This window comes from Gobio gobio (genome assembly GCF_949357685.1).
Source record: "Gobio gobio genome assembly, chromosome: 14".
Taxonomy (NCBI): domain Eukaryota; kingdom Metazoa; phylum Chordata; class Actinopteri; order Cypriniformes; family Gobionidae; genus Gobio; species Gobio gobio.
The window spans coordinates 45237590-45254170 of record NC_137107.1 but is presented as its reverse complement, the minus strand read 5'-3'; the positions used below and the strand labels follow the sequence as shown (position 1 = coordinate 45254170).

At 40.3% G+C, this 16581-nt stretch overlaps 1 protein-coding gene across 1 annotated transcript in view; it reads right to left on the bottom strand.

Annotated features, from left to right (window-relative positions):
• Positions 1-8078: 8078 nt before the first annotated feature.
• dym (dymeclin) overlaps positions 8079-16581 on the bottom strand; it is a 115004-nt gene continuing 106501 nt past the window's right edge. Inside the window, exon 17 of the mRNA XM_079834072.1 lies at positions 8079-9996. Coding sequence (XP_079690198.1) covers positions 9847-9996 — 150 coding nt within the window. The 3' untranslated portion in view covers positions 8079-9846. The remainder of the gene's footprint in view (positions 9997-16581) is intronic.

Sequence of the window (16581 nt, the reverse complement as noted above, 5' to 3'; positions counted from 1 at the left end):
ACAGCAGCACTTTCATGTGTTCAGGCTCGGAGAATGTATGTAATTACCTCGTATAATTACCCTGCCGTATAGAAGCTTTAGAAGAACACAAGCTGCATGAAAATACGGCTAATGGAGCCGCTATAAGAGCCACCACGGCCCCTATACCTACAGAAAAGACTGATTTAGAGAGGGAGAGAAGCATCTACTCAACCCTGAAAGCCCGGCGGATGGAATGCGAGCAGAAAAATCACATGGTTTACAGTCGAGTGGTTTGACGGACGGACGGACTGACATGCAGTTATCGTGAAAGGAAACGCAACAGCAGGGAAGTGCTCGCGGTCGCTGGCGTCTTGTCTAGAGTTCGGCACAAACCGGCTCCCCTGAAAGAATCAAGCCCCCTCTCTTCACCCCAGATGGGACGCCATATGCCTGCATGTCTCAATGGATGCTATTGTAAAAGCTGGAACTGCTTTATGACAGTCAGTTGAACTCTAGACCTCAGTTTTACGAGTCTTATATGACATTGAATTGCTCTGTAAAACTTTGGGCCGTCCACTTGAGTGCTTCAGAAAGAAATGCAACCTGCGCGGCCCGCACTTACGACACCGAAGGGTCAGCGATCCGCGCACTTGATGAAGATGCCGCATCAGTCGAGGAAGGGAAAACAGGAAGATAAAACGGAGACTGCATTGGTTTGGAAGGAGATTTAAATATTGTGCACGTGCAATGCCACTGTCAGTGTATCTGTCATAGCATTTGTAATGGCAATAGCGTCGCAGACGTCATGGTGACTCTGGTGGAGTGGGCGGGGCCTGGAGATTGACCCAGACGTTTGACCTGCTGACGGCACACATACCCAGGAAACACCCAGACGTGCTGATATTTGTGCACTGATGTGGGTGACGCATTTCGAGATGGATGGATGACGGATGGTGGATGAATAGATAGAGGGATGAATAGATGGATGGATGGATGGATGGATAGAGGGATGGATGGATAGATGGATGAATAGATGGATGGATAGATAGATGGATGGTGAATAGATGGATGGATGGAGAGAGGGATGGATAGAGGGATGGATGGAGAGAGGGATGGATGATGGATGGATAGATGGATGAATAGATGGATGGACAGATAGATGGATGGTGAATAGATGGATGGATGGAGAGAGGGATGGATAGAGGGATGGATGGAAGGATGGATGGTGGATAGATGGATGGTGGATGGATAGAGGGATGAATAGATGGTGGATGGATGGAGAGAGTGATGAATAGATGGATGGATGGTGGATGGATAGAGAGATGGATGGAAGAATGGACGGTGGATGGATAGATGGATGGATAGATAGATGGATGGATGGATAGATGGGTGGATGGATGGGTGGATGGATGGATAGAGGGATGAATAGATGATGGATGGTGGATGGATGGAGTGATGAATAGATGGATGGATGGATGAATACATGGTTGGAGAGAGGGATGGATAGATGGATGGAAGGATGGATGATGGATAAATGGATGGATGGATGGATGGATGGATGGGTGGATGGTGGATAGATGGATGGGTGGATGGTGAATGGATAATGGATGGATGGATGGATGGGTGGTGGATAGATGGATGGATGAATAGATGGATGGATGATGGATGGATAGAGGGATGAATAGATGGATGGATGATGGATGGATAGAGGGATGAATAGATGGATGTATGGATGGATGATTGATGGATGTAACAATGTCACTAAAGAAGTGTGTTTCTGGTTGTGAGGGAAAGGTCATCTTCAGCTGTAGTTAAACAGTGGATGGTTAGACAACATTCATTGTTTCACGGAATGCACAGAATCCTGCAGAATCTGCTCATCGCTGTGAAACAAACACAGGGCCTGATGGAGAGCAGGCGGCCGCTGTCCGCCGGAAACACTCCTCGGCCACAGAGCCAGGAATAGAGAAGGTGACCTCACAGGTACTGCGGCAAAACCTCCGCCATCTGCTGCTCCTGCTTGTGCTGAAGGGCTGGAATTATACTAAAGCCACCGCAAAAGAGCAACACTCACAGTGAGATATTAAACTCAACGACAATAAACATAATTCAATGTTTACGTTTAGCACTAGTGGTGGTGTTGTTTGTTGAGTTCAGGACCTGAACAAAATAAAGGCATAATGTGGACGTGTGTGAACCTTTAACACTTGATTTTGATGCTCCCAACACACATTCTACTCACTATTAGTAACTTTGCATTGTCACTAACCCAAACCCAACAGTACTAATACTATAATGAGAGTCAGGCCCAATCCCAATTCTATTTATACCCCTTCGCCTACCCCTACCCGTTCCCCTTGAAACAGAGTGCCAAGGCGTAGGGGTGAAAATTCCCCTAAGAAATGGGACACCACTACTATACCATTACACGTCATCACACCCAGTTTCATTTATTATTATGTCCTGTGACATTTGACCAGTTTGAACAGCAATGAAGTGCGTAGGCTATAACAAAAAACAGGCGCGAACACGTTTAACAAATGACTTTCTCGCGACTGTATTTGGACTTAACAAAATGGCGCTCGTTTTCAGTTAAAAAAATGTATGAGCCAGAGTTTCCCAAGATGATACAGAAGACTAGAGAAGCCGCTTTTCCATCGGGACAAACTGTTCTCTTTGTTTATTAACCGTTCCATTCCGTGCTGATCCGGCCGGCCGGTACGGATATGGTTTCGGTATCTACTGTGGTGGTGCGATAGTGTTGTTCATACGTTATACGTCAAGTCAGTCGTTGCCTTGGTAACGCAAGAGTTTAAAGACGATATGTATTGTAAATATCGACTGCGTTACGAAGGATGACCAGATATATTTTAAACTAATATTAATATGTGTTCAAATTACTCAAATAGTGCGTTTAGCAAGCTATGGAGAAACGGGCAGCCAGGCGACACGCAAGTGATCGATCCCGAGTGGCAACACACACACACACACACACACACACACACACACACACACATTCTAGCAGCACGGACGGTAGTCAATGGAGGGAAACTCCTCATACCCCTTCGTTCGAAGTGTGGTCCTGAAAAATCTTCGTTTGAAGGGCTATCTGGCCCTTCCCCTTCCACTCCAGCCAAAAGAGAATCGAGACACTCCTACCCCCAGAGGCGTCGCGATAGGGCAGGCAAGGCAGGCTCTTGCCTGGGGCACCGCATTTTGAGGGCTGATCATTTAAACAATCAGAAATGGTAATATAAACATGCAGCAACATCTCTGCATCCGCCTTAAAGCTACACTGTGATATTTTCCCCCATCTAGCGGTTAACAGGTATATGACCATCCAGTGAATATTAGTTTCTGTTCCTCTCAATTCCGATTTCGTTTTAACTCCTACGGTGGCCGATTTAGTCCAAGATTAACATGGCTTCCAGTTCGACCTTGTCCACATTCGACACGGTGCCATCGAGTGTTAAAACGCGAAAGGCGAAGCTTGAATTCACGGGTATGTCCCTCTTTGGCTAATGTGCTTTCAAGATGGGGGGGCAACATGGCGACCCGCATTCGAACCCCTCACCCGTATGTATTTTCAATGGCATATTATAAACTTACGAGAATACTTTATTACTAGAAAGAATTCAAGAATTCAATCAACATTAACCTTTGCCAGGTCTCGCATTTCTCACGAGATTACAGCTGTAGTTGTGTTTGCCCACTGTAGGCTAGACAACGATAATATGGTAAAACTCGTTGAATTTTTTCTAAAGCTTATTGTGTCCGCGACTATGGAAAGTGAATGTGTGCTACTGTCTCTGGAGGAGCTCATCAAATTGTCCCACGGACATTTGAAAGTAAACGCGTAACTGGCCATGATAAAGTTTTAGCTCCTGTAAAAGATTAGCATACTCCCCTTCAGAATCTGTTCTTTAAGACTGGGTGCACCCAAGACCTTCTTTTCGGTCTTTTAAATCAAATAAAAAGCTCGTCTTCTCTGGATGAGGAAGTGTCCGTGTTTTCTCAGCTGTCGCCACGAATGTTTTGGAAGGATGGAGCTCTGAAACGTCACAGACGTCGCAAATTCGTGTTGCAGCTGATGTGAATGATTTTGACGCGAACTATTCGCACACGAAATATTAGTTTTTCCGCTTCGCTTTTTCGTGACGCGTCCGGTGTGAAAGGGCCTTTAGTGGGGCCCCTCTCTCGTTACGCTGGTAATGCTTTCGCCACCTCGCATCGGCCGCCTTCTTCAAACTGTAGAAAATGCAGGATTTGATTTGTTACGCATGAAGAGAACTTATCCGCCTGGCTTGGCTGCTCGCTTTAATGTTAACCTAGAAAAATATGCGTTATTATTCGGCTCATATCCAAGTGTTTGTGTGGAGTGTGGAAGCTGAAGTAGGCTATAGCGCGCTTACATGTGAAGGCGGTCACGGGCATTTTTTCCTGACAGCGAAAACAACTTAAAATACTCCATCATTTATGGTCATACAGATAAGAGTAATACATCATTTATTTGTGTAAACTCACAATAACATTTACATTTAGCAGACGCTTTTATCCAAAGCGACTTACAAATGAGAGCAAAAGAAGCAACTAGAACAGTCAAGGGCAACAGTAAGCAAGTGCTGTAGCAAGTCTCAGTTCATCTAGCTCAGAACACACAGGACAGTTTTAATTTTTTATTATTATTTTTTTTTTAGACAGACAGAAAATGAATAGAATGATAAGTGCTATTCTTGATTGTTCAGGTGTAGCTGGAAGAGATGTGTCTTTAGGTGTTTTTTGAAAATGGCTACAGACTCGGCCGCACGAATTGAGATAGGCAGGTCATTCCACCAGGTGGGAACAGCCCAGGAAAAGCTCCGTGAGAGCGATTTCATGCCTCTCTGGTATGGCACCACAAGGCGTCGTTCACTAGAACGTAAGTTCCTGGAGGGTGTGTAAGTCTGAATGAGCGAGTTTAGGTATATTGGTGCAGAGCCAGTGGTTGCTTTGAAGGCGAGCACCAGTGCCTTGAATTTGATGCGAGCAGCTATTGGCAGCCAGTGCAGACTGATGAAGAGAGGCATGACGTGCGCTCTCTTCGGCTCATTAAAGACCACCCTCGCCGCTGCATTCTGGATCAGTTGCAAGGGTTTGATAGTGCATGCCGGAAGGCCCGCTAGAAGAGCATTACAGTAGTCCAGTCTGGAGAGAACAAGAGCTCGGACCAGTAGTTGTGTGGCATGCTCTGATAGGAAGGGTCTAATCTTCCTAATGTTGTATAATGCAAATCTACAGGATCGGGTTGTTGCAGTAATGTGGTCAGTGAATTTTAGCTGATCATCAATCACAACTCCAAGGTTCCTGGCTGTCCTGGATGGAGTAATGGTTGATGAACCTAGCTGAATGGAGAGATGGTGGTGAAGTGCTGGGTTGGCAGAGACAACAAGAAGTTCTGTCTTTGCAAGGTTAAGTTGAAGGTGATGTTCCTTCATCCAGGCAGAAATGTCTGTTAGGCAGGCAGCGATACGAACACCAACCGATGGATCATCTGGTTGAAATGAGAAGTAGAGTTGAGTGTCGTCGGCATAGCAGTGATAGGAAAAGCCATGTTTCTGAATGACTGCTCCCAGTGATGACATGTAGATGGAGAAGAGAAGTGGCCCAAGCACTGAGCCCTGGGGAACTCCAGTATACTCCAGTACACAACAAATAGTTGTGTTTTTGTAAAATAAAGAAAACAAACAGGATGCACGCTTTCTTTCGTCCTATAGCTAGTCTGCAGCATCTCATAAATGAACCGAAACTAAGCGCATCAGGCTTCCTTCCTCACATATATGAGAAATATATCTAGCCTATAGAAAGCTTGAAATGTCTACTTTTAAACAAACAAATTCAAATCGAAAACAAATATTCTCTGGTTATGTAAAGTGCATTTCTCTCTAAAGGCGCGTCCACTGCGGAGAGGCAGCATCGCCAACTTCATCTCTCCAGCCGACACCGACTCAGAAAATACTAGTTTAATAATAAACAAATAAAATGACTCCTTGTTATTTTTTTCCGACAAATTTATAATCATTACTTTTGCCGTTTTTTTGCGCAAGCTTTAAGCTTCGATGCACCCAGCTTAAGCAGCCTAATTAAATTAGCCTAATATAAATGCGCGATTAAAGGTCCCGTTTTACGTGTTTTTTTGAAGCTTTGATTGTGTTTACAGTGTGCAATATAACGTGTGTTCATGTTTCACGTGTAAAAACACTGTATTTTTCACACAATTTACTTATCTGTATACTGCTGTTTTCACTGTCCTCAAAACGGCTTGAAAGATTTCCCTGTTCTATGAAGTCCCTCCTTCAGAAATACGTAACGAGTTCTGATTGTGCCAGCGGTTCCCGTGTTGTGATTCGACAGCAGCTTAGGGCACGTTGCCCGGAAAGGTTACGCCTCTTACCATAACGGGGAGATGAACGCGCTCAAACTACAGCCCCTGAAGGCCAAACAAAGGTGATTTGACTCCGGGATAAAAATAACAGCGTCTGAACGACATGGCGACAAACGCAACCGAACCGAACCGAACGCAACACTTCCTCTTCTCCACGAGGGAGCAACAAGACCACGCCCCCTTTTTCGCGTATTCTTGTGGGCGGAGGTTCGTCAACAAACTGTTCTACTGATGTAATTAAAGCAGGATGTACAGAGATGTAGTCCAAACCAGCCGTTCGCTGTAGGCTTTGAAAGGGAACTTCTGTTAAATAAAATATCTCGCTTGGCATTGAACTTTGAGCTTTATAATTTTACAGGTATTATTTATGCTCTAACAGCAACATTACACACTAACTAAAGTTTGAAAAATGGGATCACGAAGAACAGGACCTTTAAATGAATGGCTAGTCCACTAGGAGAATCTTTAGTTGGGGGCAACACATTTACTTAGTTGACATTATTGAATTAGTAGGCTAATTAGTATAATTAGCCCAGCTCTTCTACATTAAATTAGTTTTGAGTTAACATAGTTGATAAACTAATAAAATAAAGATTTAATTATAATGATAAGCATATATTTCTATATGTCAGAGATTTTCTTGTTCCTGTCACCACCACACAAAGCACCGTTTTTAAGGTGACAATTGGTTGTAAATATGAAGGTTGTACTGTATTTTTAAGATATTGTAGTGTATCTTCTATTATGAAGATGAAGATTGACATTTTGTTAATTAAACAAAAAGCACTTTAATGTTAAAAAAAATGGTTGTGTTAGATGAGTTTTGACTACTTTTTTGTATGTTGTAAAATTAGATAACAAAGATATATAAAATTTTTTTTTTTAATAGGGCCTCATTTATTAATTTTGCCCCCACTCAATGTTGGTTCGCCTTCACATGAACGCGCAAAACGAAGAGGTAGGGGAAAGAGAAAGGCTAAGGAAAAGAAATGGGATTGGGCCTTAGTCGACATGTAGTTGTAAAGTTACTTCTAGTTGGCAGAATGTCTAGAGTGGACCATTGAGATGAAGTGTAAGCGGCCGCTCCTCTGGACTGTATAAATGCTGTGTTTCTGATGGAAAGTCTCGTTCTCTGTGAGCTGTAATTACAGTAAACGGCGTCTTCCTGTGCATTCCTGCAGAACAACACACACACGCCATGGCCAAAAACGCCTGTCAGCTTTTATCTCTTAACCACTCGTTTAGAAGGAAGAAAACCTTTAAGACTTTCATTCACTGTCATTTTAGGTTAGACTGAGCAATAATATACAAACAAATAAACATAACTCTTTTAAAATGCTCATAAACAAGCACTAAAAAAAACGTGCCTCTATTATGCAATGTTAAAGGTAAAGTGTTTTGGAGTCTCCGACTACAGGTTTACATGCATCTGAGCTCAAAAAACACTTTAATTTCTCATAATATACATTGCAGCATCAGCTCTTTCTCAAAGAACCTGAAAGCGGTTTATTCGAAGATTCAGACTCTCCAAACCCCTCCCTCTATGAGCCTACTCTGCTCTGATTGGTCTAGCCCAGTCTGTTGTGATTGGTCTACTCTGCTCTGATTGGTCAGATGATTACATAGGCTTGTAACAGGAAGTGAGACTGGAATTACTGTCGACTCATTTTAGCAGTTCATAATCGAATCTCTGTTTCAGAAGACGTTAACTTTATTCGTTGTGCACTTTGCAGACTCTTTACATTCATAAACCGCTCTATTACGCACAGCATGAAAGGTAATATTCAAAGAAGTATAACTGGACACTCTCAATCAAGTAATATTTTGTTCATATTGCACTGACACACACTGTATGCGATTATACTGACATGTGCGGAGGAAGCATCGCAGCTTTCAGTTACTGATGGCATTGTAGAAATGTTCCATTCACGGGCGTTTTTGACTCATTGATTCATTTCTTCTGCAATGGAAAGCACACAAGAGTGACTGAGGTTCTTTCACTTTCATTCTCTCCAAAGACACTTCAAAATATTCTTCAATAAACAGTTTTAAGCATTCAAGCAGACCCACCAGCTCTCGTATGAATCACAAGAACGTCAAGGATTAGAACTGGAGATTTGTTGTTTTTATTGGTGGTATTTCACACTGTAGAAAGACTGAATCTGAAACAATCATAATTAATAATGCAAACAAAACTCCCCAAAGACGCAGTCAGACCAAGCTGTAGTTTTAAATTATTGGTGGATCTGAAACAAAAGTGAATCCTGATCCAGTTTCATCTCATGTGTAAACACGCACCAATTCATATCCAACAACCTAAACTTACAGCGAAACAAACTTTAATATTCTTTCTTTGTTTTTTTTAAATAGTCTTTCTCATTACTTTTTACATAAATATGTTAATGTAAAAAAAGACAAAAAAAAAGCTATGCAAGATACAACTAATCATACAAATGAAACATTAAATATAAAATTCAAAGTAAATAAAAAATCACCCAACAACACAAAAATGAGCAAATTAAGAAAAATAGCATAACCATAAATACCGCCTCTAAGCTTTGAGTGTGTGACGTAATGTAACCGGGACGTAATACGACCCAAAATGATCTCCAGTAACGGGGCGCTGGGAAATATCTGCCCATCCGGTCTATTAATTACATCATTTTCTATCTCTCTACCTAAAGATATATGAAAACAAAAACTTGGGAAATGCATCAAATGCAGTGTGTATTTGTCTATACAATAATGTACATGCAATTTACCTGAATCTATAATACACATAAATCATACACTAAACTGCTGCGTATTTTATTACATAAGTATCTAAATATGTATTATTATTCTTATGCTTAGAAAACCACTTAAATGCAATATTCTTTCTCGGGTGGGAATATATATATATATATAATGTTTTGGTTTATCTTTGTGCAGGCGCTCAGATGTAGATTATATAACGGGGACGATGAACAAAACATAGTGACAATAAATAAATTAATATAAAACAGCAAAGCATATCCTACATATAAAACAAGCCAGAAATGGTCAAATATTATTGTAATTTACTATATATTGTGATATGTGAAGAAGCTGTGCATAATAATCAGCTCATTAATAATAATCACTCCTAATGGTTCATCACGCTTCAGTCACGAAATGTTTGGGTTTTACTCATTTTCCCTACACGTGACCCCATCCATAAATCTAAACGGAAACAAGCAAATGATTATCACAATCAACTCAAGTGTTTTAGCTACATCAGACCTGTGACTGAAACCCCAAATCGTACCATTCCCAGAATCCAGTGCATCGGGCGGTGGGTGTCCGTGTTTGCCTGCCCTTTGAATGGTGTGACGAGGACGGAAGCGCAGGGGTTCGATATGACGACGCGCCAGCCGCACGTAGGCACTTGAGCTATACGAGCGCACACACACACACACGCGCACACAGACGTCCCGCGTCCTCCGTCAGGGCGAGTCCATGCTGAACAGCTCGATGCCCTGAGAGTTCCAGTGCAGGCCGACTCCAGAGTTAAAGACCAGAGACCAGACGTACGGGATGAAGAAATCCTCAGGCTGCTCTTCCTCCACGTATTTAAACTTCAGCTCCGGAAACACCTGCATGAGGATCACACACACACACACACGCATTGAGTTCATGTTAAAGCAAAACAATGATCCCTACATAAATCAAGCAGACCTCAGCAACCATTAAGATATAAAGTTTGGTCACGTGCTAAGACTCGTCCACTGAATGGCCTTCAGAACAAAGTCCAAAAGCTCATAAACATCAATGATATTTTTGTATTATTTATATGTTATTATTTTCAGGAACATTTGACAAAGTGCATTAAGTGATTTCAGAAATCTTGCCTTCAGAAGAAGTTTATTAATACAAGACAAAAAAAGAAAAAGACTTTGATTCAATTGAATGTTTTTTTTTATTTATTTTTTAATAAATACAATACATCTGAACTACCATTAATATGAAAGCTCGTTTCGGCCATGGAATAAAAAAAACCCCAGATAATTGCGACTTTTTATCTCACAATTCTCACTTTTTTTCTCACAATTGTGAGTTTACATCTAGCAATTCTGACTTTATATTATATTTGTAACTTGCAATTGTAATTCTGAGAAAATATGAATGAATACTATAAAATATATTAATAATAAAATAACATTGATGCGCATGTTTTGTATATAATTTGCGATATAAAGTCACAATTGTTTTCTCAGAATTGAGAGTTTATATCTCGCAATTTATATATTATTCATATATTTTACAGTATTAATTAATATTTTTAATATTTTCAGTTTTAATTTAAATTGTGTTTTAATAATAATGATAAACTTTATTTATAAAGCACTTATCAGGCAAATAATGCAGTTCAAAGTGCTTTACATAAAAATCATGTTCAATAAAAATATATCCATCAAACATAAGAAAATAAAAAAGGTCAAATGCAACATACAGAATAAAATACAAAACATATGATTAGGGGAGAAAAAAAACATAATAATAATAATAATTACACCACATATCTGACAAGAAATACTAAAAAGACATAATTGATTATAAGCATAATTTGGAGTAGGCCTAACTAATTAAATGCCAAGATAAAAAGATACGTTTTAGCTTACTTTTAAAAATACTAAGGCCCGGTTTCACAGACAGGGCTTAGACTAAGCCAGGATTAGGCCTTAGTTCAATTAGGACATTTAAGTAACTTTTATAAACGTGCCCAAGAAAAAAACATTACTGGTGTGCATCTTGAGACAAAACAATGCCACTGACATATTTTAAGATTTGTCAGTGCAAGATTCTTTCAGTTAAAACAGCTCAAACATGCATTTTAGTCTAGGACTAGCTTAAGCATTGTCTGTGAAACCGGGGGTAAGTGTACTATCTTTCCTAATATCTAATGGTAGCGTGTTCCATAGTTTTGGCGCATAATTTGCAAAGGCCGCATCACTGATTTTCCTTCGTCGATAACTTTTGGTAAGTTTATGTGCTTTTGTCATTTTTATTATTTAAAAAAAGAAAAATTATTTTAGCATTATTAATGAACACTTCAACTTACTTCAAGTTTTAAACTTATTAAAATATATATTTCAGTTAGTTGCTAAGGCAACATTTAAAAAAAATGGCACCCCCCAGGCACACACACGCAACCGCACGCACGCACGAACGCGTACGCACACACGCACACGCAAGCACACACACAAGCACATGCACACACACACACGCAACCGCACGCACACACACGCAACCGCACACACGAACGCTTACGCACGCATGCGCGCACACACGCACGGATGCGTACGCACGCACACACACGCGCACAATGCTTACGCACGCACACACGCAAGTACACGCACGCATACACGCAAGAACACGCACACACACACACGCAAGAACACGCACACACACAAGCGCACACACAAGCACACGCCCACACACGAACGCATACGCACGCACACACACGCACACTATATAAACAAACTTTCATGTTAGATGTGAGATTACTCGATTTAACACGACTACAGTATTATAGTTCATGTTTATTTCAATTAACAAAAGTTATTTTAATAGTATCAGTTAACAACAGCGCTGTGAGAAAATGACAAACAAAATCAGCAATAATGCACAATCAATGAATGTTTTTGATTGACACTAGTTTCAATAGTTTTTGTAGTTTTCTTACATGGCTTTCAATCAAAATAAGGCAACAATCAGCTTTAAAACGGAATGATATCACCCGGAAGATCATAACACGAGACATGTGAGATGTTCAGACACAAAGATCAACTCTGAGATGGAAGAGTTTAAAGCAAACAGGATTAACTTATGCAAAGTCTCATTTTGATGAAAGATTATGTAAGCAAATATTTGTTCTTTCGACTAACACGCACTGATGCGTCGTGACTGTGAAAGCCAATCAAGTCCATTTTGATTTAATGTGACTTTAATTGTTGCATCAGCACACATGCACAGATGTTTCTTCTCTTCGTGCTTTTGTTATTCTTGTAAAAGGTTGAGTTGACGGAGAGCAAATGACGAGCGTAAATAAGCATTGATAATGAGAGGAGTCATGTCTTTAACGCGCGGTGCGTTATCTGATTTCAGCTGAAGCGGTTGCAGTTTTGATGCAGGTGTAATTCCATCCACCTGTGAGGTAAATACACTTGAGTTTGATTGATTATATGACAGACGGGAACACCTCAGACGCTGCTTTTCTTGTTTAAATACAACCCTCTTAACCTCTGGTAAAGCGATATGCAGCGCTACTACCTGAGACGCTAGCGGCCGTCTCCTGTGTGCTAATCAGGGTGAGGCGGTGGCGTGTTAGCTAACCCGAGACTGAGCCGGAGGGTTTGAGTTCCCCACACCCACAGCACAACAGTGAGCGTCTACATTTACAGCACATTATTTTCCCCATTCATTCCTTTTATTTTCAATAATTCCCAGCCTTGAGTTGATCCAAACCAACAAGCTACAAGATGAAGCACAACATGAACTCATTGACTCAAGCAACAATGCATTTGAAAATATGAACAACAAAATAATACAAAATATCCCCAAAAAACATATAAAATACAATACACATTCAATAACATATAAATATAATTCATCCACACCAATTCATAAATTTAGTTATTTAAATACTCCGGCTCTTTAAATCAGGATGGATTCTGATTGGCTGTCAATGTTTTTATAGCTCTTCAGCTGGAAAAAACCTTTCTGAAAGTGATTCTGACGATATCGTTCCTCTGTGCCCTTATCGTTATAATTGTGGTGTGAACTCTGCTATTCTTTGACATTTAGAACGATTTTTAGAACGATATCTTTATCGTTATAGTTATCATCCTTTGTGTAAACAGGCCTTAAGAGTGTGTAATTCCCATAATGCACTGGGAATGATGTCACGTCAACAATCCATAATAAACTCAAACAAGAATTTAGAGTGAAATGTGCTAAACTGTCATAAAATGTATAAATGTACAAATGTATAAAAGTAATAAATATAAATTAATTATATATATATATATATATATACACACACACACACACACCCATCTATCTATCTATCTATCTATCTATCTATCTATCTATCTATCTATCTATCTATCTATCTATCTATCTATCTATCTATCTATCTATCTATCTATCTATCTATCTATCTATCTATCTATCTATCTATCTATCTATCTATCTATCTATCTATCTATCTATCTATCTATCTATCTATCTATCTATCTATCGTACAAAACTTATAAAAAATAATAATAAAGAATACAAATAACAAACTTTGTAAACTATCCATTTATCTATCAATCCACCATCCATTCATTCATTCATCCATGCATCCAGCCAGCCAACCCTCAATCCATTCAACGATCCATCTATCCATTCATCTAACATCCATCCAACCATTTATTCAATGATCCATCCATCCATGCATCTGTCCATACATCCATCCATCCATGCATCTGTCCATACATCCATCCATCCAACGATCCACCCATCCATCCATTCATCCCATCCATCCATCCATCTATTATCCAACCACTCATCCCTCCATCCATTCTATGATCCATCCATCCATCCCTCCTTCCATTCAACGATCCATCCATCCATCCAACCATTCACCCCTCCATCCATTCCGTGATCCATCCCTCCATCCATCCATCCATCCAACCATTCACCCCTCCATCCATTCCATGATCCATCCCTCCATCCATCCATCTAACATCCAACCATTCGTCCCTCCATCCATTCTATGATCCATCCATCCATCTAACATCCAACCATTCATCCCTCCATCCATTCCGTGATCCATCCATCCATCTAACATCCAACCATTCATCCCTCCATCCATTCTATGATCCATCCCTCCATCCATTCAACAATCCATCCATCCATCCATCCATCCAACCATTCAACAATCCATCCACCATCCAACCATACAACGATCTATCTATTCATTCATCCATGCATCAAACATCCAACCAACCATCCATCCATCCATCCATCCAATTATCTATCTATCCATCCATCCATCTATCATCCAACCATTCATCCCTCCATCCATTCTGATCCATCCCTCCATCCATTCAACAATCCATCCATCCAGCCATCCAACCATTCATCCCTCCACCCATTCCGTGATCCATCCATCATCCAACCATTCATCCCTCCATCCATCCCTCTCTCCATCCAGCCATCCATCATCCAACCATTCATCCATTCAACGATCCATCTATTCATTCATCCATGCATCAAACATCCAACCAACGATTCATCCAACGATTCATCCATGCATCCGTCCATCCATCCAATTATCTATCTATCCATCCATCCCTCCATCTAACATCCAACCATTCATCCCTCCATCCATTCTGATCCATCCCTCCATCCATCCAACCATTCATCCATCCATCCATTCCGTGATCACATCCATCCATTCATCCCTCCATCCATTCTATGATCCCTCCATCCATCCACCCATCCCTCTCTCCATCCAGCCATCCACCCATCCCTCTCTCCATCCAGCCATCCACCCATCCCTCTCTCCATCCAGCCATCCACCATCCAACCATTCAACGATCCACCTATTAATTCATCCATGCATCAAACATCCAACCAACAATTCATCCATGCATCCGTCCATCCATCCATCTAACATCCAACCATCCATCCATGCATCCAACCATCCATCCAACAATCCATCCATCCATAAAAATACTTTTTTTTACTTTTACTTTTTAACCTAACAAAATATATTTCCATCACAATTCAGACAAATGCTACTGAGTCCTGCTCCACAATTTTACTATGGAAATTCTTCCAAAAGTTCTTCTGTTCTGCAATACAAAAGCTCTTGGTGTAGTTTTGACTTGCTAACTATGGCTGCCGTTTCTGTTGTTCGGTATCAATGACCTCTGATCCATCTCTAAACAAATACAACGGCTGATTCCTGCCCACAGGAAGCTCTCAAACATATAGGCTGACTTTAGAGGACAGGACTTTCAGGAACAGGAAGCTGTCTGTCTGTGGCTCTGAGTAACACCGTTCAATCTTGGCTTAATTTGTAGTACCACAGAAATCCTCCTTCCGTTCTTTTCAGAGGCCACGGGGGAAAAGAAGTCCAGAAGACATGAAGGAACTCCTTTCACTGGAACTTTACAGTTCCCCTGGAGCGATTCTGCAAACAAATGCTGTCATTTCCCATCAGCGCAAAAAAAAAAGAGGAGGCTGGTGAAACGCCGCTTTTCAACGGCTGCTGTGTGGAAGTTGTTGAAATTTGGGTTTGTGGAAGTGAAACTTAGAAAGATACTCAGAGCTTTGTTTCAGACTAAAGGTTTACTTGCATAAAACACATGCAAACTTGACAGCACATGCAAACGCAGCCTTTCAAACAAAACATTGCGAGTTCTCTGTGGTTTTAAAATACTTAAGTACCAAAATCTCTCTTTAATTTATTTGTATTTTTTTTTTCATTTGGTTTTCATTATGGCAATACAATACCATTTATTAAATAAAATGACTAATTCACATTATCCTCGTTTGAATCATATGGTGATACTTTTAATGACATTTACCATTTAATGACAACCACAAGTTTCTTTCACAAGCAAAAGAATGAGTTTGTGTCCAACTTATTTGCATGTTCTGCTAATTGCACAATTATTCGTCATACTACCGGCACTAGTCACGACATGCACACAATTCATGCGATTTCACTAGCAAATTAGGACACGTTAAATCAGGGCCTGAGCAGGGAATAATCCCTGAGCACACCTGCACTTCTTTCTTTTATTTATCTGACATTGTGTCCATTGAAATGTAACACAAAAGAAAATGAATAGTTCTTAGTCACAAGGGTTATACTAGTTAACTAAAACCACAAAAACATTTTCATTATTTGGAATAAACATTAACTGAAATATAATAAAATATAAAAAACTAGAATTCCACGTGATAGCTTAATTATCTAAATGGGCAGTTTAAGCGACAACGCATGTTTTGAATGATCAAGACCCAGTAAACCTTCTAAGATCCCTATGTGGAGATAGAAGACTAGTCACAGCGTACACTACTGTCAAATTTCCAAACCTCTCTGTAGTTTTTTAGACCACATTTAAAGGGGGGGGTGAAATGCTGTTTCATGCATACTGATCTTTTTGCACTGTTAAAGA